Raw genomic sequence first — 24,384 nt, 5'->3', positions numbered from 1 at the left:
AGCCATTGAACACCAATGAGGTCATGGATTCATCGCCAGGCAAAGAGCTTGAACCACTTGTCGGCCCAGTACAAACCCAGTCTGGGAAAGAAAAAAAAACACCCACTGACAACTGTGATGACTGAGTGAGGACAGGGGAAGGTTTGTTGAGGCTCAAAGTGGAGCTTTACAGGAAAAGACACACAGCAAGTTCTGCCAGGATCACTAGAAACATTTTCTTTTGGACTCCTTTGGACTGTTTTATATGGATTCCTGCTTCGCTTCATGCCTGCTGTTTGCCAGTTAAACACTGAGTGGTCGTTCCAGTGCCACAGCACTGCACAGAGCTGGGATTTTCTCAAGCCAAAGGCTGATCTGCAACCACAAATCTGAAGCTAAGGAGAACAGCTGAGCACCGTTAAGCCCTAACTAAAACTCCCAGGCAGCTCCTCTCCCAATTCACCTCTCTGTTACTACAGAAATGCCTTGGGAACACAAAACGATCCTCCTTTTGATGGTCTGCATCACATCCCTGGTGGTGGGTAAGTGGCCTGCTCATGAAGATGGTATTTTCTACTGCATGTACTTGTCATCTAGACTAACCAGAATACTGCTGCCAGGGTTTTAAGAGAGGACATGTTACTCCCATACTGACTCCCTGTATCTTAAATGCTTTGCCCCTCTTATATTACATATTTCCTATCTTTCTAAGATCCTCCACGAACCCTAAGATCCTCCACAGCTGCATTTTTCTATTCCCAAGGTCGCTACAAAAACCTTGGGGGATGCTACTTTTAACCAGTATGCCCTCAAAATTTAACTATGCCATTAAATATCAGCGTTGCTGACTTGGTAAACAGTTTCAAATGACAATTAAAAACATATCTTTTTTAACAGAGCTTATAACAGCTGCCTGTCTTAATTTATCTAAACATTATAATATAAGCTGTGTTAATGCTATTTTATATATTCTCTTTTTAAACCTTTGTTTTTATTACAACTTGAGTATAGTACAGAAGTGTTATCAGCTAAATGTACTTGAAGTATCAGCAGTATGGATTCAGTTGAGAACTTTCCCCTGTGACTAATACATTTTGTACTGTGCTGGTTGGGATAAATATTAGTCTTTAAGTCATCATTTTTAAAGTAACCAGTAACTCCAGCTGTCAGATAAATGTGGTGGAGTAAAGTGTACAATATTAAATACAGAACTTCATTGCGTTAGTGTAAGTACATTAACTGTTGGAGTGTGTAAATCTGACACAGAGGTTGTTGCAGATTTTTCTTTTTACATAACATTTTGCAATCATCATCCTGGTGTCAAATACGCAACACATGAGCTTTTATTTTATGTTTTAACCAAAACAATCAGACCCGGTCGTGGTTATATCTGTCCTTCTAATCAACCAGGTGTAGAGGAAAGGCAGAGAGATGAGTGTGCTGACCTCAACAACACCACATTGATGGAGTACCGGCACCACAGGGTCAAACTGCAGGTGCAATACCTGCTGCTGACCAGGAGAAACACAGACTGCGCACAAATGTTCAACCAGGAGTCTCTCACCGAGCAGCCCTCCTACTTCAACACCTCCCGTCCGACCAAAGTCATCATCCACGGTTACAGGTGAGTCTTAATATCACCACATCAAACCAGGTCTAAAAATCCACCTACTATTTGTCAAATCCAGTTTCAGATTTGTGAAAACACAAACCAGACCACATTGGACCAGACCTAAAATGATCAAATCCAGACTAGATTAATAGGGAGAGAGTAAAGACTGTGCAGTTTCATGTCTATTCTATTAGAGAAAACACACAATTTCATTGCACAAACAAGCAACTGAAGTGAAATCGCCATTGCACCGCCTTTTCACAACAGAATAAAAGTTTCACAGAAATGAAACTGTGTTTAAAAAAAAAGTTGATGGACTCTGCTTGTTAATCAAATCGAGTTTGACAAGTATAAATATAGGCGTTTCTGATTTAAAATTGGTCTATTGTGCTCTGGTTGGAGAAAATAGCAGTGAAATCGATCTTGATGGTATTGATTGTATTTTCACATGTAGAATAAGGTCTAGCGATTTTTGATCCAGACCTGGTCTGATGTGGACTAAAATGCAGGAAAAGGAAGTGGAATTGAGTTTCATTAATCAAATTGAGGTTCAAACTATATTGATGCTTTAGATAGGACCTCTACAATTTATGGATAAGTGGTGAAAAAATGGAGTATTGTTCTGTAGGCGATCGTCACTACCACTAGATGTCGAACTAAACCGCCAGCATCTCGGACCAAAACAAACGCTTCCTCGCCCCGCCCACACACAACAAGAGGCACAACTGAGTGACGTTCCTGTGAGCACGAGAGCCAACGAAAAACAACCGTTAGAAAAAGGGAGGAAAAAAAAAACAACCGTTAGCCCGTGCTAGCATAGCCGCGATATGCTCCACAGCAACGCTAGCAATAGCAACATTTGACGAGCTAATTCATAATATCCTTAACAAGTATCAAGTTAGCCGACGTTATCATGCCTACTGTAGCCAGTTACTAATGAAAACGGACATTTAACTTTACACATCAAGTAACTTACGTATGGAGAAGAAAGAAAAGCCGGTTCCGAGTAAAGCTGGAGCCCTTCAATAGCTCGTAGAGTTCTCGATCTTGGTAAAGCCCGACCAGTATTGGCTCCACGGTCGGACTGGGAAAGATTTATCCTTTGGACCGGGTCGCACATATGGTACTGACGGAGCCAGTAGAGACATTGACCGAGCAGGTAAAAACTCAAAAAGAAATTTGGATTATTAAATGGTCCACCTGCTGATTAGGATTTGAGCCGGTACTCTCCATGGCTAGTCCCCTTGAAAAGCCTGTACTGTGCCGTCTCACCTGTGGGTGGTCCCTGTGCGTGTATAAATGTGGGGAGTCCCAACGGTTTAATAGTAGGGACTCACATGCACCAACGTGTCAGTGTACACGCACTAACATGCACGCGCAGTCGTCCCAGATACCAATTACACCAACATCCACCAATCAGAATCCCAATCTGGTCGTTTTAGTTTACTGTATTTGTTGGTTGGTTTTGTTTTTATTGTAGTTTTTCTTTGAGTTACAGTTTATACAGGTAAACAGAAAATGACAGTAGACATGAGTAGAGGAACTCCACAGTCTGAAAAGTGTGAAAGACAAATTAACAGCCAACAAATTCTAACCCTCATTCCTCCCTCTGCTGCCCTTCCTACATCCTACTCTCTCCACTGAACCCACCATCCATGACCCCGACCCACCCACTCAGAGCTCTGGGCAGTAAGCCGTCCTGGGTGAAGGAGCTGGCCCGGGCCCTGCTCAGGGCGCAGGATGTGAACGTGCTGGTGGTGGACTGGGTCTACGGTGCATCCTTCGCTTACAACCTGGTGGTGGAGAATTACAAGGAGGTGGCTGTGCAAATCTCTGTCCTCATCAACCAGCTGCAGGTGAGAGGAAGGCTAGAGAGGGGTTTTAAGGGACTTTGTATTTGCTTTTTCAAATTACTGGAGGATGAAGAGAAATTTAGCAAACAACCTAATTAGGTCAAATTGTCTGGAATATTTTCAGGGTAGATTAGAAACTGATTAATGCTATTTTAATGGATTCTTGTTTCACAGCGACTGTGAATATTTGCAAGCTAGAATTGCAAGCTACTACAGCTACTTCATGCCAAAGTGGGCAATGACTGCAAGGCCCAAGTCAATTTTGTGTCACTTGGTTTGAGATCATTGGATTTATTGCAATTTTTGTGTAAAAAATCTAGTTTGTAAACATCTAAGCTGCGTTTAAAAAGATATATATTCCAAAATAAATGTGTGTGTTTTTTTTTGTTTTTTTTAATTAAAACAAAATAGTTGGGTCCAGAAGGCATTCCAGGGTAGGAGGTACTGGTGAATCTCTACCCTATCAACAAAGTATAGTTTTAGATATAATGTATATTTTACTGTTTGACAGATGCATCATTAAAGGCACATTCATACAGTACAGCTCATTTATTCTTTGCAGGTTAAACAGCCATGCTTTTACTGGTACTGCTGACAGAAATTCTACAGCTACTGCAAACTGTAGAGTCTTAACTTCAATAAAACAAAAGACAAACAAACACAAACCCACATACACAGTAAACTCATAGTTCCACAGAAACAGTTTGAAGTGACTATAAACCTGCCTAACATTGTGACTGTCTTGTCCAACAGGAGCATGGATGTAAACTGGAGTCCTTCCACTTCATCGGGGTCAGTCTCGGGGCGCACGTTGCTGGATTTGTGGGGACTCTGTTTGAGGGGAAGATAGGAAGAATCACAGGTGAGTCTGGACCACGTCCATGTGAGTGCAGTCTTCTCTGAGGACTGATCATTCCTTGCAATGTAAAGTTGAATTGAAAGTACTGTTCTTGGAGATCTCAGTCCTGGTTCACTCGTGCTCCATTACAATTTGAAGAATCGCCTGACTTTAGTAGATAAATAATAAAACCACGAGGGAGAAGCTCTAAATTATTGTTGGTGAATCGTACCAGCTGTTGTTATTCTGCTGCTACGTCTAGAGAAAAAAGTGACAACAACATCAGGTCACACCACAAAGGTCTCCACACATCAGAAGTCTCTCTCAGAGCCTGTGAGTGTCTGTCAGTGTGACCTTGGAAGATTAGCGTGGCTCTTCAAAAGACAACAGCACTTTGATAAGAGCCCTGCTGAAGCTGTGTGGAGAAGCTCCCTCTCCGCATCCCCAGAACAGCCAGCACAATACACCACTGTTCACTTGTTTATATTGGGTCTTTTTGTCTGAGTGGGGATACTTGTGCAAGTTTAAATGTGCAATTCAGATGAACCACAGATGCTGACTGGGAACAGGAACATATGGGTCATCACGGGAACAAATTTTATGAAAACTTTTACAAATAAAATATTTGGCAATAAGGAATATATACTGGTGCCCAAATATATTTTTTTTGCACATCATCTTTGCATATTCTCACGCCAATGTCACGAAGATTAGGCAAATCAAGAGGAAATAGCATAAAAAGTGGAACAATGTGAGTTTTGTCATCAGTTCCTCACACAGCAAAACTTCTCTATGGGGAAAAAACCCACAAAAACATTTACTGTATAGCTACGATGAGAACCATGAAGCCATTGTTTTGTTGGGTCGGGTGGATTTTTGCACTTTGGATCTTCTGACTGAATCTGAAAAAGAAAAAACAAAACTTATTTACTGTGTCTCCATTGCCCTTGTTTTTTATTATTTCTCTTGCAGCTGCCAGGCATCTCAACCGTTGCTGATTTCTAAAAACAGCAGCTTTTATCCTCACAAAGTGCTGTTCAGCGCTGCAAACTTCACCCCAGTGGTTGTGGTCCATCAGCAAATACTGCCTTAGCTACACAGGCTTTATTTAGGGTCCAACCTGTAACCATGAAACCAAAACCGAAAACGAGGATCCTGAAATAAAAATGCTGCTGAAGTTCCCATGTTATGGGAAAACGTGGAAACTTCAGCACCACGTGTGGGACTTTGTATGGAAACATAAAAGAACCGACCTGTGTGACACCACTGTCTACTTTAAGGCCACAATTTAAGTTTTTCAAAAGGGAAATAAAAAATAAGCTTCACAAAAGATTCTCAACTGCCAGCAGCATTGAAGGAAAATTATCCTTTCCCATGCATGTGGTGAATTCCATACAATCCTTGTATTCCCAAACATCTGTGTCACCTTTCAAACTGAGTTTCTCTTGTTCTTTGTCGTCCAGGACTCGACCCTGCTGGACCCATGTTCAAAGGAGCTGACACCTTTGACCGCCTGGACCCATCTGATGCTCAGTTTGTCGATGCCATCCACACAGACTCTGACTGTGAGACAGCTTTGACTTCCCATAAAGCCTTAATATGCTCATTTCTTTCCATTACCACGATGCTGCTTGAGGCTGAGGTTGCACAATGTGTACTGTTGTTGTCTACAATGTGTACTGTTGTCTACAACAGAGGCATTGGGAAGCATATTTTTAGCTCCATGTGAGGAAGCTCAACAGTTCAGCTGGGCCACAGTACAAAGTTCTATTAAATTAATTATGTTATTTTTTTACTGGACGTTGTACTGGAAGTTGAAGTAAAAGAGTAATACTCCAGCAGTGGAGTGTAACTACATTTACTCAAGTACTGTACTAAAGTGTACTTTAAATTTTACTTTAAGTGCACTACTAATTTGAGGTACCTGTGCTTTACTTGAGTCTTTCTTTCTACTTCACTACAGTTGTTTACCAGCTTTAGTTACAAACTCAGCTTTTTGCATACAAAACATCTGGAAAACAACACAACAGTAAATACAAGTACAGCTGAAATTGGCAAATATATTAATCTTATCTTAAACATTTCATGGTTCCATGTTTTGTTTTTTTTTACTTTTAATCATATTAACTATTTTAATTCATATTCATTTTTAATAACTTTGAGGTTTGGACGGTTGATCTGGTTAAACAAAGCATTTCAAGGTGTCGCTTTTGCTTCTGGGTAATTGTGACGGCATTTCTTACTATTTTCAGAATTCTTACAAACCAAACAACCAAGCAATTAATTGAGAAAATAGTCAATGGATTAATCTATAATGAAGACATCACGATGAATGCAACAGTTAAACAGTTAAAAATGAGTTCCTTCTCAACCAGCTACATCAGTTAAATCCTCCTTTCACATTAACGCATGAGTAATAATGATAATGTATAGCATGTAAAAGTATAACACTCAGACCATTGACAGTGTGGTGTTTGTACTTTTTTTTTTTTTAAGTATATTTTTTTGGGCTTTCTATGCCTTCACTGGATAGCACAGCAGAGAGAGATAGGAAACGGGGAGGCAGAGAGAGGGGGAACGATGCAGGCGAGGACTGCAGCCCCCACACATGGGACGCCTGCTTAGACCACTACGCCACACGACGCCCCCGGTGTTTGTACTTTTTACTGAAGTAAAGTGAGCAGGTTCACCAGTCCTTACAGGAGATCATGATTTAGGAGAGATAAAACCACACTTGTTGCACAATTGAAACGGTTTGTCCAAAGTCTACAAAAACATGGTAAAGAAAGAAAAACACAAACTTCCTCTTTACGATGAAAAGTTGAATTCATGAGTAATAAAACACACCCTTGCTGTGGTTTTGCTGTTACAGGCGGCCTTTCTTGGTCTGGTATGACTGTTATCTTATGGAGGCTAATGCTGCCAAACTTGAGAGAGTAACTGCTGTGTAAAAGACAGTTTGCTGACTCTATAACACCATTGTTCACAGATAACTGCATTGGATTTTATCACAAAAGTAAAACAAGCAAACATAGCGCGCCGCAATAACAGATAAGTTTGTTATTTCCTGCATGTGGTCGTGTGTGTGATCCGCTCACTCAGTAAGGTCTCCGCCACAGATGATTTAAAGCAACTGACTTGTGAGAATCTGAAGAAATTAAGCAAAAACTCCCTGTGCTTTGAATGCAGCAAAAGTATATTCTCCCTTGAAGCAGCCCATCCAACTAATGTCACATAAATATTCTGGAGAGCTGGTTAAATGTCTTTTGTGTGTGTAGAACATGAGTATTGTAGTTGGGGAGGAGGCATGTAATGGTGGGTGAACACACAGCACTAAAAAATAAACTATCTTAGTTTGAAGACGTCGGTTTTCACGTCTAAATTATTGTGATTTGTTTGTCTAAGGGTGGGTTTTTCCTTTTTAAACCTCGTGTTTTGTGTTTACAGTTTAGAACAATAAGAAGTAAGCAACAGAACTGCAGAAACTAAATGTTAATAGTTTTCTTCTGCATCAGATTTTGGCATCTCCATCCCTGTCGGTCATGTGGACTTCTTTCTGAACGGAGGGAAGGACCAGACTGGATGTGCCCGCTCCAGGTTTGCCTCAAGTAAGTTCAGAGCAGCTGTGTTTGTTGTTTTTAAACTTGGCTGTTCTTTCCTCTAAAGTGTTTCCCAGGCTACTTTCTTTTTCATCTAGAAGTTGTGAATAAAATGCAAGTTCTACATGAATAGATTTAACCCAGTTTTACTGATTTCTTTTTTTAATAACTGTAATTTTGAGAATGATAGTCTCCAGACATCGGGCTCCCTTAGTGTGTCTTTGTGTTGTCAGTTCTCGTCTACTTTCCAGTGTATGGTTATGTGATATGTGACCACATGAGGGCGCTGCACGTCTACATGAGCGCACTGAACGGCTCCTGCCCCTTGAGGGGGATCCCATGCTTCAGCTATGAGGACTTCCTGAAGGGACGCTGTGTGGACTGTGATGTCTTCAAGGGGACCTGTCCAACTATAGGTGATAATACATCAATACTACTTTAATTATTATAACAACTTATTTTATGCATTGTTATTGATATTTATCATTATCTGGCCTTCTGAAGTGCACTTAGTCAGTCTACACACGTTGTTTGTGTTATCAACATTTGTCATTATGTTTTTATGTGACCTCTTGTCAAACTGGTGTTATTATATTATCCCTTAGCCAGTGGCTAAAAGGACCTTCAGGCTTACTCTCTCTAAAAAAGAATAACATTAGCATTAAAGGGAAATAAAGATGTGTGGACCATTTATTTTCTGAAAGAGAAAGTTTGATTGGATTATGTTTTGGAAACAACAATTTGATTCGGTAAGGATACAATACATTATGATACATTTTTGTGACAGTGATCTCAAGTCAATGTCCACTTTACTCACTAGCTTTTACAGAACTTAAAGTCTGTATCAAATTTTATATAATGTATATTCATATGAAATAAAAAGGTCAAATAATAATGATCTGAAACTAGACCAGAAGTTGGAAAATAGACAGTATAAGTATGTTTGTCACATTATTCTAAAATGAAGTCAGAGCGATTGGTTTCAGTTATTTGATGGATTCAATTAGCAATATCTATAACTGATGCTTCCTTCACGGTCACAGATGAAAGACACAGAAACTGGACAAGTACAGTGGCAGTAATAGAGGTTTCCTCCAGGGTACAGAGGGATGACGAACATCCACCCACATAAAAGAATAAGAAAATAAACTGAGCAGCCTGTTTCATTCTCTGTTAAGTCTCAGTATCACCAGTAGATACGGCGTCAGGCTGCACTCACACAGCAGCTCTGGTCTCGTCACACAGCAGCTTCTGGCAGCTTCTTATCATCGTGACCCCTGATACACCAACACACACTGATACAGTGACACAGTTCATGTACATGGAGCTCTTTTTGATTTGTGACGTACATATAGGAGGCCGACAGTACGACTCTCACTCACTCTGTGTGTGTGTGTGTGTGTGTGTGTGTGTGTGTGTGTGTGTGTGTGTGTGTGTGTGTGTGTGTGTGTGTGTTTTTCAGGTTTATCAGAAAACAGCGGGATAGCCATGTCTCCAATTCCAGAGGAGCAGAAGCTGTTCCTTCTCACGACTTCTTCGCCACCTTTTTGCAGTGAGTGTGTGTGTGTGTGTGTGTGTGTGTGTGTGTGTGTGTGTGTGTGTGTGTGTGTGACAGAAAGAGAGAAACAGTTTTATAGTCTCTCTGAATGGAATTGACAAGACTTGACTGTCTTCGTCACGAGAGGCAAACTTATTAATGGAATCAGACTGTGATCATTTTAGTTTGAAAACAGCTAATTACGTTAATGTTTTTATCATCTTGTCCTACTTTCTTGCCAGAAATCAAAATATACTTTATACATACCGTCTGCTGTAAGTCAGATGGTGTTCGAATCCATGTTTCCCTCTGTGTTGTTGTTCCTCTGCTCAGCTCATCACATCCTGCTGGAGCTTGACGTTTCTCCCCTGGATAAAAGCGCAGAGGTGGAAGTGACGCTCAGGACTGACAAAGCGGGAACAGTGCAGAGGATCAGACTGTAGGTCCCACATCTTTAACACCACGTTTCATCTCATTTTTACTTTTTTAGGAAGGTCACTACAGCCCAGGATAACAATTAGGCCCTGATTGATTTGACAGGTTTTGATGAGGTTTATCCAAACCTGTGAGATTACACATTATCAAAGCATCTATCAGTCCATCGACAAACTCAGAAAATATTTTAAAAATCAATTTGAAGTTATTTTTCAAACAAAAATGTCAAACACTCATTGTCTTGTTTTGAACTGTTGATCAAACAAAACAAAAACACAATTTGAGACATTTGTTTTTCATTTTCTGACATTAAGATTAAGATTAGTGAATCGATATGGAAAATAATCGTTAGTTTTACAGCCGTAGAAAATGTATCCTCTGGCACAAAATGTCTGCATACAGTGCATTTACATGCAGTTTACAAAGAGAGAGGACGACTTGAGTTCCTGTTTCCAGAATTTTAAATAAACACAACAAGGATGAAGGATGAGAAGGAAAAAAAACACAAGATGATCAAGGGTGTTATTGCCGAAACTGTTTACGATGTTCCTTTGTTTAGAGATACTGAAAGATTGAACTTAAGATGGTGACTTCATGTTGACGTCATGGAAATCAACGTGTAAAATTGCTTAGAGAACAAAGGTCCAATTAAGGTTTTATTTAATGCACATTATCTTCATTTAAACTTATTACAAATACAGCAAAATGTAAACTCTGAGCAAAGTTCAGCATGGTAGGACTCTTACAGACCAGACTCCCTTTGTTCAGCTCTTGTTGACAGACTCTAATACAACAGCTTCATCCAAGAGCTGGTACTGTAAACCTTTTTTTTTTTTTTTTTTTTTTACCAGAAAAGATGAGGGGGCAGTTTCTATTTATGGGAGGAGAGGAACTGTATGTTCCACTGTAAAGACCCAGCCAGGTGCAAGAGTGTGGATGCTTACATTCTTGTAATATTAGGTTTAAAAAATAGGGCAAACATCGTAGAGAGATATAAGACACAAAAAAAAATAAGGCAACAAGAACTGTATTTATGATCCAGCTTGTTGATTCAAAGCGAGTGAGGGTAAAACGGCAGGAGATGTAGCAGTCAGTCTGTTCTAGTTATATTTATTCTAAGTAATAAACACAGAAGGCAATAACTGTCCACCATGATGAATGCTGGTTGTGTGTATTTGTCTGGTCTTGTTTGGTTATGAAATTACTTACATGACACGCTGTTTGTAATGTGTGTGTTTCAGTCAGACGTCTACGACGGTGTACAGGACGGTGCTGGCTCATCCCGTCGCTCTGTGCGAGATCGACTCCATCAAGCTGAAGAACACCGGCACTCGGTTCTACAGACAGTCAGACATCCACTTCAAGTCCATCTGTGTGTCTGAGTTCCCCTCTCTCCGGTACGGACAGGACTGTGTGGACACAACACACACACATTGTACTGTACAAGCTTCCACACCTCCTCCTGCTAGAGTTCATCCCTCTGTTTTTCAAATCATTAGCAGATGTGGGAATCCAAACAGCTTCCAGGCCTGTTTCTGTTTAGCCGCCACATAAGCAGATGATATATACAAACAGTAGAGCAGAAACAGGTTCTGGTTTGGGTTCTTGTCTGCAGTGTGGACATTTAGTTCCACAGTAAAAATAGCAATATCTAAGTGCTGCCTCACCGTAAACCAATGTTTTTAGAATCAAACACTTATCATCTGTAGGGCTGAAAGATGGCACTCAAACGTTTTTTACACCACTTATGATTGGATTTCACCAATAACAAAGTTTTACAATTCAATTCAAAATAAAAAACACAGCTTCTGTCTGTTGTTAGTGCAGTTAGCTATTAATGTTAAATGGTCCTGAATGGCAAAATGAAGCTAGCGTAGTTGCCTCTGTAATAAACAGCTAACCGTGCTAGCAGCAGAAAGAAGCTAAATTGCAGATATATTGATAAAGTGTATGTGTCTGCCAATCAGTAACTAGAAAAGTGCTGAAATGACAGAGATATTGTGCTGCATGTTTGAGGTAATTTAGGGGTTGACATTACATAAGTTGATCACCCAGAGAGCTGACAGGTTTATTTTTCAATTGTAACACGTGTCACTCAGAGCACGACTTTGTCACAATTCTTCCAAACTTCCAAACGATCCTTATAAAAATGTTTGTTTATGTTATAAAATAAAAATTTGCCAGAAATATCAGAATCTGTTTCAAATATCCAGTTGGGCTCGAGAAGGAAGGCCGCACAATGCAGTTCTGTCAGTTCAGTTCAGGTCCTGAAAATGACATTTATACATTATTAAATCATCTGTAATATCTATAATCTTCGGCTGGATTATGTTCAGAGGTCACTGTGATCTTTTTCTGTATTAAACCAGACCAAGATCTTAACCTAACCTTAACCAAGTGCTGTGAGAGTCGAAACATGACCATAAAAAAGTTTGACAAACACATTAATTAAAACATTTAATAGAAAACATAATCCAGCCAACATTACGTTTCAAGACGTATTTGCTGTTGCGCGTTAGTTGTATATAAATGTAATTCCTCAGAGGTTTATTATATGGTGTAAATATCATCAAATGTCAATATTGTATAAAATATTTTGCACAATCTTCGTTTTACAGTCAGTTTTCAGAATCATCTACTGAGATGTCAGATGATTACTGTGGATAACATGCCCACAACATCACTGCAATTGTTAAATCCAATATTTATTACTTTTTAAAATGTTAAATAGATAAATTACAGTAACAGTAAGCGTGTTTGTGTTTGTGTTTCAGGCGGGAGGAGCCGCTGTGTGTGAACAACATCAGTGTCAGACGAGGAACTCCGTGGTCTCACGACTTTGTGCAGGTGTGTGGCATCTTCTGAAGGAAAAAAGATCTGCTCAAAAAGACTGGAAAAAAAAAACCCCGTCCAGAACATCTACACTGAAGTCCCCCGAGGACACCAACATGAAACCAGTTTCACATTTTCAACACCTTTTTTTTTTTTATTTCTAATTATAAAACAATGATCAGAGAGTTAAATCTCAGTGGATGGAGCCAAAGAACCACCTTTTATTCTGGATTCACTTCACTACTAACTGTCTGAACGCAGTCTAATCCTACTGTTGTTTTGTTAATCTGGCTAATTTGGTTAATTATTTACGTTATTATTATTGTTTTTTGTTAATTATGTTTGCCTCTTAGCTTCTCCCTCTATCTGAAAAGTGTTTTTTTTTTTCCTGTTATCTGGTTTTGCAACTGGAGTCTAACTTATGAACTCTGCACCATGAGACCAGACTCTGTCGTATATTTAGGGAATTTAGCAATAAACAGAGAAATAACCGGTGACTCTGTTTTGGTGTTCCCTGTCGATATTTGGACGTTTAATCATTTCTCTACGACAAAATATATCATAGTATGATATAATGTAATCAAAGATGTGGGTGGGTGATTTCCTCAGTTGCTACTTTTACACAAATCTATTTTAAAAAATCCTTGATGATGATGTGCAGTCGATGTGTGTGTTAGCCACAGTAATAAAGGCTCATTAACTGTTTTACCTTGACCTTTTGGGGTATAACAAAATGATTTTGAGTCTAATCAGGATGATATGAGCTCAGTGTGGGTGAGTGGAAGCACTGAAGACAGTCAGAGACAACACACAACACTTTTCACTGCAAACAAAGAGCTTTATGGAGAAATCTTGGCCCCATGAAAATACCTTTTTAAAACACTGACTTCTTCATTTTAGTCCCATCTCTCTCTTTTGGCATCAAAACCAGACAAGTAATGCAGTTCACAGTATACATGTGTGTATTAAATACTCATTTAATTACAAAAACTAAACATGGTCTACCGGCGTCTGTCGTATCGTTGTCCTTCAGATGAATTTGGCGTCATGCTCTGAAAATGTTAGACAGCATACATTTCTGACTGAACCAAGTCATGGTGCGTTCAGATCAATAAACTAAACATGCCCCACAAAACATAAACATGACATAAAGAAAATCTACAACAAAACAGTTCATACACAGGCCTGGAAAGTCCTTGAGAAGTATGCAAAACTAAATATTTTCCAGATCTTGAAAAGGATGATGCAGATCATCCCCTTTTAAGTTGTACAACATATTGTTTCATACCATAATTTCTGACCAAATTCATCTAAATGAGTCAGATCCAGAAAATGTGTAGTTAAACGTGTGCAGTTAAATCAATGCTCTTTATGATGCTGGGTGTAAGTGATTTGTGAAACAAACATTAAAAGTCAAATTGAACATTAAATCACGTGAAGTCCAAAGTCCAAATCAAACGATCATCATTCCAACATCAAATACGAATGAGATGAAACCAAATTCATCCGTTTCAGAAACATAAAATCAGCTTTTATAACATGGAACAACATTTCAGACATTTAACGTGCTGGTAAGTGACAAAGTGAAGGTCGTCTCTCCTTCCTGTCTCGGTGCCAGTTCAGATGAAGGTGTCAGGATTTAAATCAGGGTCAGACTGATTATTAACATGTTTATCGCATGTTGAATAAAGGACCTAAAAGTCAACATGTCCAAGCAGGTACTACTGAAACAGCCTGTACAAACTACTGGCTGCTCTTTGAACATTTCATGGATTCACTCAGTTGTTAAATTATATATTTTTTCACATAAATTAAATAGATGTGGTTGATCCCTGCAGCCAACAGATTTTAATGCAGAATTCAGAGCCTTTATATCATGACAAGAATGTGTTTGTAATTTTTGAGCATCAAATTAGCTTCATATAAAATTAATATTGTGATAAATATGAGCTCCACATATTGATTTTTGGCTTTTGAATCACACAAACTGTAATTTGAAGAGAGAGCGAGAAGAGCACATGATGCTCAGGAGTGAGGATGTGAAGTGAGGTGAGAACAGGGACAGAGAGCGAGGAGGAGGAGGAGACAGCGTCGTGACATGTGACACATTCATACTGCTATACTGTAAATAACATGGTGTTTCCAGGAGAGACTGTTCTCACAGTTTGGGAGTGTCGGTGGGAGCCAGCGGCGCTCGGCCCCTCTTGAATCGAGGTGGTAAATCTCCGTCACCATCACCTCCTGCAGAGTCAACAATCCAAGGGTCAGTTAGGTGGTGTACAGTGGAGGAAGTAAGTGGACAGACAAAAATGAACTAAGAATTCTTCTGTCAATAGCAAGTGTTAAGTCTTAAAACTACACAATTACATCAAATGTTCACACTAAGAAATAAACAATAAGGCTGCAAATTCTGTTAATGCAAGCAACAATAAGAACAAAAAGTGTTTGCTCCAGGTTGGATGTCAGTGACCTCCTACAGGCTCTGTCTGCGAAGCCTCATGCAAGTCGAGTTACACACATTAAAACACTCAACGCTCACTCATCCTGTATATACAACGAAGACACAAATAGAAAACTCGCATATTAACTGATGCACACAACCTCCTTTACCTATATCTAACTCTCTCTCGCTCTGACAGACAAACTAAAGGAGCCAGTGAACCAATTAATAATCAAAGGAGCTGATTAGCTCCTCCAAATCACAAATGTAATATATGTACATATGTTGAATTTGATTATATTAAATATTTTTTTATTTTATATGTACATATATATATATATATATTTTTTTTTTTATTATTATTATTTTATATGTACATATATATGTACATATAAAATAAAATAAAAATATTTTGTGATTGAAGATTTTATAACATTAAGAGACACTGTGCTTTGAGCCATTCTGTCTAAGCAGACAAACCAGAGTTGGCTTCTTTTAATCAGTGACTGACAATGAGAACTAAGGTTGTGTCTTCTGCAGGCATTATTAGTAGAAACTATGTTGGAAACATTTGGTAAATTATTTATATAAATAAGGAAAAGCAGCAGCCCAAGACCCACGCTATAATTGCACTGTGAGAATGACGGCCCGACAGTTCACTAAGACAAATGTAATGTTCCCTCCTTACAACAGCTGTGTCAAGAAAATCATATTTCTGCAGTTTATGTAATAAAATGTCAAGATTCATTGTGTCAGACGTTTTTAGATCCAGACGTAAAAATAGATTCATTGTTTAAGTGTTAAATGCTGCTGAGATTTTTGTCTGTCAGCTGAAGCAAAGCCAATGAAGTGGAGCCGTGCTGATGAATTTAAAGGACAGAGTTTGAATTTGAGTGAATCACAATCAAATGCTGGAGCTGCCAATAAGACACTTTAAGTTTTTAACATGCAAATTTGCAGTGAATAAAATTACTGAAAAATAATTGGCATACACACACACACACACACACACACACACACACACACCAGGGTTTTTCTAGGAGCTCCTGATCGCTGCCTGCTTTGACCTGTTGGCAGTTCATCTTCATCCTCACTCACCAATCTCCACTTTACAAAGCTCGGCACAGTGAGAACCCAAACACTAAATATCAACTCTGAACTCCCCGTATCTACATAATAAACCTGTTCCACATGAGTGTGAGTGTTGAACGTTGGTGCAACACGGCGGCTTCCTCTTTAATTCTGTGCGACTGATGCCAGAAACACAGCTGTTCCGTATATGTCAGATGTTTGAAATATTTCCTGCTGACATTTTGCTGGTCACTCACACACACAGAATATCACAAATGTGTTTAAGGGTTTTGCGGGATGGAGGAATGTGTTGCCATCTTGTGCAGACACACACAGAAATGTAATATATGTCCCTATATCAAGAGTGATGTTGCCATATATGTCACCTATAAGATATATTACTATCACATATAAATGGAGATATATATATGAAGATATAAGTTAATAACATATATAAAATACCCATAGTAAAATTCGTATACACATATTAAACATATCTATGTGATGAACTTTTGCATAGAGAAAAATTATGTGTTAACATATATTTAATTTATTCATGCATGTTTATTAAAACAACATACATGTTAAAATTCTATATGTTTATAGGCTATATGTTTTTCTTGTCAATTTCTCATTAATTTTAAAGAACAACAAGAACAGTGTTCTCACACTTTTGGACCGTCCTGTTTATAATATCAACATACACTGACAGGCTGTGGGATGGATATATATTTATGTTACATCTGTCTACAATATAAGCATACATACAGAAATGTATGTATTTGTATAGGCTAGATATATATGTCAATATACAAAATTGTTCCAATTTCTAATAGGTTTCATATATAATTTTTACATATATGTACATATAAAATAAAAATTAATATTTCATAAAATGAAATTCAACATATGTACATTTATTACATCTATGTATGGGGATCTACAAGTTGTTTGCCCCCCCCCCCCATGTCTGAGCTGGAGCTGTGTTGTGCTCTGTGAGAGTCGACCCAACTGCCTCACAGCCGCCCAGCAACCCAAACCCAACACTGACCCCAGTGTCCAGCTCTGAAACGTGATCCTCCGGGGGGGGGGGGGGGGGGGGGGGGGGGGGGTTGTTGAGGCAGGGTGATGAACACACAAGCCGACAGATAGCCAAGTGGTTTGCACAGTGGATTAATAGCATGGTACTGAGTTTTTTTGGACATCCCCTCATATTCTAAGCTCTAATCCTGATCAGATAAGGACACAGCTGCTGCCCGGTCGACCTCACCGCTGCTCTGCCGCCAGTCACAGTGTAGGACCCCCCCCCCCCCCCCCCCCCCCAGCCAACTCTCAATTCACCACACACATGCAGAATACATCCACACACACGATTAGCTGTCTGACACCAAGATGAACCCACTCTGCACTCATTTGCTGTTAAACTGTTTTCACTGTGCAGACCTCTGTTATCTGAGTGGACAGATTTATCTCTGCTACTGTACCAAACACGACCGTCGGCTTGTGAGTGGCAGAGCTGAAGCAAACACTAATGCAGAACAGCTGGCCCGGAGGGAATTTTAATCTTAAAGTATCGTTTGGAAAACAGAATATTAATCCAGATCTCCCCGAGGCTGATGAGGCCAGCAGCAAAGAGATGTCCAAACCATGTAATGTCAATCTACAGCAAGAAATACTTTTCTATAAAACCAATAAATCAAAACTCAAATGAATCAAATGCAAAAGACCAAGCAGCCACAGCATCAGATCCTCACACGATAAATTACACAAGAGCCATAAAACAAAAATAACTATATTAATCTCTCAACATCACAGCAAAGGTTTTCCCTCCACGACTCGGAGTATCTCATCAGGGCAGGACAATAATTCAGTATTTTTGTATCTTCATAATATCATATAATCATTTTACAAATTATCTGAATGGTTCGTTGCAAACAAACTTATACAAAATGAGTTGTTGAGGTTTATGTTTTACAGTTTATTACATCAGTTTAAAGAAAACAGTCTCATTACAAGGTCTGTTTAATGGCTGTTATGTAATATAAGTTTTTGATCATATTTAATGATCGTCATCAGCTGATAGAGTTTGCTCAACTGTCATAGAACATTCAAATTTCCATTTTATAGATTTCCTGATGAAGAGCATGCGATATGCGTTTCCATGGTGATGATTGAACTTTAAAACCTCATCAGTTTGACTGTTTTATGTATTTGTATTTGTATATTTGTACTAAGTACATTTACTAAAAGTCCTGCATTCAAGATCATACTTAAGTAACAGTAAGAAAATATTATAGTATTTACTATGTAAAAGTGTTTTAATATAATTTATTATCATTGGTCAATTAACAAATAAGAAGCATTTTAATGTTGTAGATGTTTTAGGTGGATCTCATTCTAAATACTTTACTATAATTTTTTTGTATTGGGTAGTTAAATCTATAATAAATTATCATATTTTTTTAAGGTGATCACATGTTTTGTATCTAATATCTAAATCTGCAAAATCAAATGTGCAGTAAAAAGTTATTTTAAATTATTTCTCTCAGAAATAGTATTACGTCAAAAATTTACCATATTTGAATAAATGTATCTGATGAACTTCCACCACTGTAACTGCAATATTATCATAAATCTGTAAATCAATGTTAATAGAAATATTCATATTAATTCTGTATTGGTTTCAGCCTTATCGTCCAGCCCTGTGTCTCACTACAAAGCCGGGTTAGTAAGAACTGTGCACTGCAAGCAGTCCATGCACAAACTCCGCCCCCACGCCCCTCTCCGCCCAGGTGAGGTACTTACATGTAGCTTAAGTGGTGACCCAGTGTGTTAGCTCCAGCACCCTGCCCCTCTACCTCAAATAATCCCTCTCACTGCCATAATCCATTAAGGAGCCCGCCACATCAGCAAAGTCCTCCAGGACCAGGCTGGTGGAGTCCTCACCAGTGGGCAGCTCCGGGTCTGACGCCCAGGGGTGCTGATAGTGGTCGCGCCGGGGGGCCTGGGGTTCATCCAGGTGGCTCTTCATTGGTCCCTGCAGGTGCGGCTGGAGGGGCTGAGGCTGAGCTGGATCGGGCTTCTCGTGGACCAACGCCTGGTCCTCGTCTTGCTGCTCAGTTTGCTGCTCCCTGGCGATGCCGCCGTCACTGCAGCTGCCGCCCTCGCTGCTCTGCGATGAGGGGGCCAGCACGTGGTACAGGCTGGGCAGGCGGATGTCCAGCAGCACGCCGCTCTTAATGTAGAGCTTGTTGTTGAGGTTGTAGAGCTTCTCTGCGATGTCGTAGCCCAGCATGACGGAGAAGAGTCGGGCGATGTAGCGCTCCTTTGATATCAGCATGTAAAGGCGGCGGCGGCGCCATGAGATGTAGCGGGAGTCTTCTTCTGCTGTCAGGGTCACCTGGGGAGTACGAATGAAACACCTTGATTATTATTAGTGTGTTAAACTTGCAATAACAGTCTTTCGCCACTCCGGGGAAGCAGAAAACAGTTGTGGTCACGACGCTAAAGTCATGTTTGTGTCCACCTGATGAATTTAAGTCCAATATTCAATTTCTTTTAGCTCTGTTTTTGGTCTCTACCAGCTCTTGTCTCTTCAGCTTCTAAATGCTCCTCCATGTTCAACTTTGACCATTTGGATATAAAATGTCGTCACTGCATCATTTTATCCTTGTAGACATTTGAGTTAAATTTTGTCTTTATTAGTGTATGAATTTGTGAGTGTTTTGTGAGGTGACCTTGACCGTTGACCTTTGACCTTTGACCACCAAATTCTAATCAGTTCATCCTTGAGTCCAAATGAATGTTTGTGCCAATTTTGAAGAAGTTCCCTCAAGGACTTATGGAGATATCATGTTCACAAGAACGGGACAGACGGATGGACAACCCAAAAACATAATGTCTGGCTGTCGCCGGTGACAAAAGATAAAGCTGAATTGGACACTTTACTGAGCCCTGAAACCCTGAAAGTCCAACATGACCTTAGGCCCTGTTTCTACTTTAACTGAACGAATCTGAAGCAACAGGATACGTGAAAGACAAGAGGACAACTGCTTTCCTCTGTTCGGCTTATCAGTCAGATGCTGAGTCCGATAGAAGACAACGAAAGACAACCTGATATCCACGTCTGGTTTCTCCTTCCACCTCCAACTGACCAACTTGTTGAAACAACATCAGCGTCTCCTGAAACTAACTGCACGTCTGGGAGCCGTGTACAGTACCTGGAACTTTCCCTCCTCGTTTGGTCGGAGAGACTCCCACTCCGGAGAGTCGAGGAACTGGTGGCGGTGGATGTAATGCAGGAACTGGCCCTCCAAAGACACATTGATCCTGAGAGACAGAGACGCAGGGAGAGGGAGAGATACGAGGTTAAAAAGAGAGACAGGGATGAAGGAAGCGATAATGAGAGCAGGGAGGGAACTGGAGTTCACTTTGCAGGGTCAGACTAAGACGCTGGAGGTAAATATTAGCATAAATATCCCTACGCTGTGGTGGGACTGAACAGTGTAGAGCTCACAACATTTTCAGATGAAGTGATGATACCGAGTTTCCTCTTCTGTCTCATAATTTAAGACCTGAAAACCCTTCCCCCTTCAGAGGGAAGCTTCATTTAAAAGAGCTTCTAGCTTCCGCAGAGTGAGATAATCCAGCACACTCGACATCAAGACTTCGTTGGATTACGTCAAAAGTTTCTGTCAAAGTTTGTTTTATCTTTACTTCAGTGTGCGCCGAATGTAGTCAGATCTGAGCTGCTTCATATCAATCACCTGATCTCATCTACACAAAGAGATGGAAAAGAACTATTATTCCTTCATAACAGCAGACTGCACTTACACAGAGTCAAAAAAGTGAAAATTTAATTAAAAATCCAACTGTTGGTCACTGTGAACTGATGTGGAGAATCATGAATAAACAATAAGTCTAAATAAAACTTGGATTCTGTTTTGGCAAACATTAATTTCTGGCAGGTAAATGCTACTTTAGAGTCTATTATTATGACAGTAGAAACTAGTAGAAGTCTTTATTAGACTCCTCACAACAATAGGTGTTAATTAACAGCTATGTTGTAGTGTACTGTGGTATTTATTACCCTGTAAGGCATTTACACTGCCAAGAATAGGGATTTCCACCAGGGAGTCCCATGCTAAAAATGTCACTGTACTTCGTGGCACAAAGTATGTGGACACCTCAGCCTTTCCGGCCTGGGGTTGTTTTTCTGGTTTAGTTCCATTTATACGGAAATCTTCCTGCTATAGCACATTATTATTTTAGAGCATTAATATTATTTTTAGATTTTAGATTGAACAGTATCCAACTTTGTGGTGGCAGCACTTTGAGGAAGACTCTTTCCTGCTTCAACAAGATAAGATGAGTTACTTTCTCCGTTGGTTGATAAACATGGATCCAGGTCTGTGAAGAAAAGAGCCCAGACTTCAGCCCTGTCCTCAGACAAGTGGGAGCAGTTATAGCAGAACATTAATGCCCATCGTCTTGGAATGAGGCGTCCCAACAATCTCACGTTCGGGTGTCCACATACTTTTGGTCATGTAAAATAACACACTGAAAACGGATGTTGTTTACAAAACACTAATGCTAATCTTTAAATCTGAAAAGTGTTTGTGCAATCTCTCTAACTCACTCTAACTCTCCACCACTTTAGAAAATAATTATCAGCTTTTTGTTCATTTGTTCCACATTTGGCTGTGACACCCGGAGCTGTCGACACTGTGTCCAACATTTACTTCAAGGTAAGAGGAGCAGTCGGCGTCCAGTCTCCTGTCCTAAGTACAAAGATATCATTTAACCAGCTGGCACTCTGCAGGAGGACGGCACACTGGTGAGTCACAGACAAAAATACTCTGTTTACAACATTTCTCTAGTGTAGGCTCCAGGACTGTGAGATCTAATAAAGCTCTACTTTGAGGATGTTTGGATGAAGAGGACACATTTCCTGTAACGGCTGCACGCTGCCAACTTGCCTGGAAGACTCAAAAATAGAAATCCAGTTCTGGAGAAGCAAGTTAAACTAGGAGCTTTGTTAAAAAATAATGATGGATGTTAGTTTTTTCGTATCACAACAAAATGGATTACACCGATAAATAAAACACTATATACCTGTGGTACAAATGAGTGACACTTTCCATGACACTAAGATCTGCAATAACAGACTATTAGCCTAGAAATGTCATCCAATATAAATGGGAAAGTACGAACTACCTCTAATCTTCACAAAACTGTTCAACTACACAGAAGCTGTGAACAAAAGGACAAAATAACATGGACACCTGTAAAACAATGAAAACCAGTGAAGGCGTAGTGGAAACAAATAGTGATTTCAGAGTTTGTGTTGTTTAGTTTTTGTTCAGACTGCTGCAGTGATGTTGACGTGGACTCCAGGATGTGTCGGTACACTGTGACATCACTGGTGGGTGTGGCACTTTAACTTAAGGTAGCTAATGTCAATATGTAATGTGAAAAGAGTCACTCACAGATAATGATCCCATGACAAAGCAAAAGATTTCAGCATCTTAATGCTCATTGTTTTGGTTTTTATATCTGTGACTTCACTGTTTTGGTTCACTGTCACCTCCACCTGCTCAGCGGCAGGCTAGCTGACACAGTTAGCAACTAGTTGGTGAACATTTAGCAGCTAAAGAGCCAGGTGCAGATGGAAGAGACCAACGCCAGAGCTAAAAGAGAGTAAATATCACACCTAGATTCATTGCGTGGCCATAAACATGACTCTAAATGAATGTTATTAACAGCTGGATGTGTAAATAAGTAACAGTTTGCTAACATGTTAGCCATTTCAGTTTGAAAGGTGACGATACTGAACATGATGTTGTGTTTACAGCTTGTTTTCACTTCCTCTGTAACATCAGTAATTGCAGATTTAAGTAAAAACCTTAAATGCAGATGTTCTACTTGTCATAAGGTATTTTTACATCTTGATGTCGCTGCTGTTGCTTGAGTGGATTGGTTGTAATCTGTGAAGACATTTAGTGGTTGTGGTTAGCATCATGTTCTACAGGTGTGTAGATGTCCACACACACACACACACACACACACACACACACACACACACACACACACACACACACACACACACACACACACACTCCCCACCTCCCAGACAGCAGGAAGGAGAGCTGGTTGATGGGCGTCTTGCCCTCCACAGCGTACGTCTCTCCTGCCTTCAGCTCCACCACCTTATTCTCAAAAGCACTTGCTATCTCCTTGAACACCTGGACGGGCACGCCCAGCGGCAGGTAGACCGCCTGGTACAGGGACGTCAGCTCCTCTCTGCGTATGCCCTCCTGGTGCAGCCGGAAAAGGAGGTGGCAGATTTGAACAAAACAGGCCAGCAGCAGGAGCAGGTTCCAGGTGAACACATCCAGGCCGCACATCGTCATCCAGCCCCACAGGGTCAGGCACAGGAAGGCCGGGGTGAGGAAGCCAAAGATGAAGAGGCACCCATAGGCCCCGCTGCCTCCCATGTAGCCCAGGAACAGCATGGTGTTGCCCAAATGGTAGATGGCTCCCTCCGTGTTGTTGCTCCAGCCATCGCACAGAGGGGCAAACAGCAAGTTGTCCAGTAGAGTCGAGTTGTCTGAGCTCATGTTTGAGGAGTTCAAGAGGCTTTTGATGCACAAAACAAACAAACAGAACCAAGACGACTTCTCACCCAGTGAAACTTGATGCTATTTCTGTCCCATGTGCAGTTTCAATCAAAAATAAGGAGCTGATACCGAGCAAAAAATGTCAGAAGCAAAAGTTTGTTCCCTTGGCGTGCAGCGGAAAATTCTTCAATGTGAAGAAGTTCTCACAGAGATAGTTGTTATAGAAACACAGCTGGAATGGGTTTCTTCTTCTCCTCCTGTCATTATGTGTCCCTTCCTCTCTCCTCTGGCTTTCTCGCCCCGTCTTGTCCCCCCTCTGCGTCTTCCTGTCGTCTCCCTTGCTGTGCTCTTCTGTCTATGTCTCTCACCCACCAGCCTGACTGTGGAAGCAACAGCTGGAAGAGAGGGGTTAAGGGAGGAGGGGGGGGGCGTCGATAGAGCCCTACAAGGATAACCATGTTTGGAATTGAAACCCAAGGAGGAGAGAGTGGTGGACGGAAAGCAGGCCTGCTACTTAACATAACAGAAAGAGAGGGAGGAAACAAGAGGGAGGAGAGCGACTATAACAA

General features: G+C 40.3%; 2 protein-coding genes across 4 annotated transcripts; one reads left to right on the top strand and one right to left on the bottom strand.

Annotated features, from left to right (window-relative positions):
• The first annotated feature begins 38 nt into the window (after positions 1-38).
• On the top strand, positions 39-13,399 carry pla1a (phospholipase A1 member A). Of its 2 annotated transcripts, none has more exons than XM_056388874.1 (11): positions 39-521; positions 1,390-1,603; positions 3,270-3,447; positions 4,198-4,306; positions 5,746-5,847; positions 7,798-7,890; positions 8,133-8,297; positions 9,344-9,433; positions 9,752-9,857; positions 11,095-11,250; positions 12,628-13,399. In XM_056388874.1, exons 1-11 carry the CDS (start codon positions 461-463, stop codon positions 12,716-12,718), a joined length of 1,365 nt encoding a protein of 454 aa, XP_056244849.1. In that variant the 5' UTR covers positions 39-460; the 3' UTR covers positions 12,719-13,399. The 2 variants fall into 2 exon arrangements, with proteins under 2 accessions (XP_056244849.1, XP_056244848.1); XM_056388873.1 differs by having other exon boundaries at positions 8,115-8,297.
• A 103-nt stretch (positions 13,400-13,502) lies between these two features.
• On the bottom strand, positions 13,503-24,177 carry popdc2 (popeye domain containing 2). Of its 2 annotated transcripts, none has more exons than XM_056388875.1 (4): positions 23,322-24,177; positions 20,417-20,525; positions 19,002-19,596; positions 13,503-14,926 (listed from the first exon to the last, which is right to left on the bottom strand). In XM_056388875.1, exons 1-3 carry the CDS (start codon positions 23,813-23,815, stop codon positions 19,051-19,053), a joined length of 1,149 nt encoding a protein of 382 aa, XP_056244850.1. In that variant the 5' UTR covers positions 23,816-24,177; the 3' UTR covers positions 13,503-14,926; positions 19,002-19,050. The 2 variants fall into 2 exon arrangements, with proteins under 2 accessions (XP_056244850.1, XP_056244851.1); XM_056388876.1 differs by having other exon boundaries at positions 19,143-19,596.
• Positions 24,178-24,384: the final 207 nt, after the last annotated feature.

The sequence above is a fragment of the Seriola aureovittata genome, chromosome 11, assembly GCF_021018895.1.
Source record: "Seriola aureovittata isolate HTS-2021-v1 ecotype China chromosome 11, ASM2101889v1, whole genome shotgun sequence".
Classification (NCBI taxonomy): Eukaryota; Metazoa; Chordata; class Actinopteri; order Carangiformes; family Carangidae; genus Seriola; species Seriola aureovittata.
Note: the sequence above shows the minus strand (reverse complement) of the source record. Positions and strands in the feature narration are given on the sequence as shown.

Excerpts from the sequence above, each read along its gene's own strand:
- pla1a (XM_056388873.1), top strand. The coding sequence starts at position 461 with ATGCCTTGGGAACACAAAACGATCCTCCTTTTGATGGTCTGCATCACA. Across the intron at positions 3,448-4,197 it reads TCCTCATCAACCAGCTGCAG|GAGCATGGATGTAAACTGGA; the intron begins GTGAGAGGAAGG and ends CTTGTCCAACAG. Across the intron at positions 7,891-8,114 it reads CCGCTCCAGGTTTGCCTCAA|TTCTCGTCTACTTTCCAGTG; the intron begins GTAAGTTCAGAG and ends TTGTGTTGTCAG.
- popdc2 (XM_056388875.1), bottom strand. The coding sequence starts at position 23,815 with ATGAGCTCAGACAACTCGACTCTACTGGACAACTTGCTGTTTGCCCCT. Across the intron at positions 20,526-23,321 it reads TCCTTCCTGCTGTCTGGGAG|GATCAATGTGTCTTTGGAGG; the intron begins GTGGGGAGTGTG and ends TCTGTCTCTCAG. Across the intron at positions 19,597-20,416 it reads ACGAGGAGGGAAAGTTCCAG|GTGACCCTGACAGCAGAAGA; the intron begins GTACTGTACACG and ends CGTACTCCCCAG.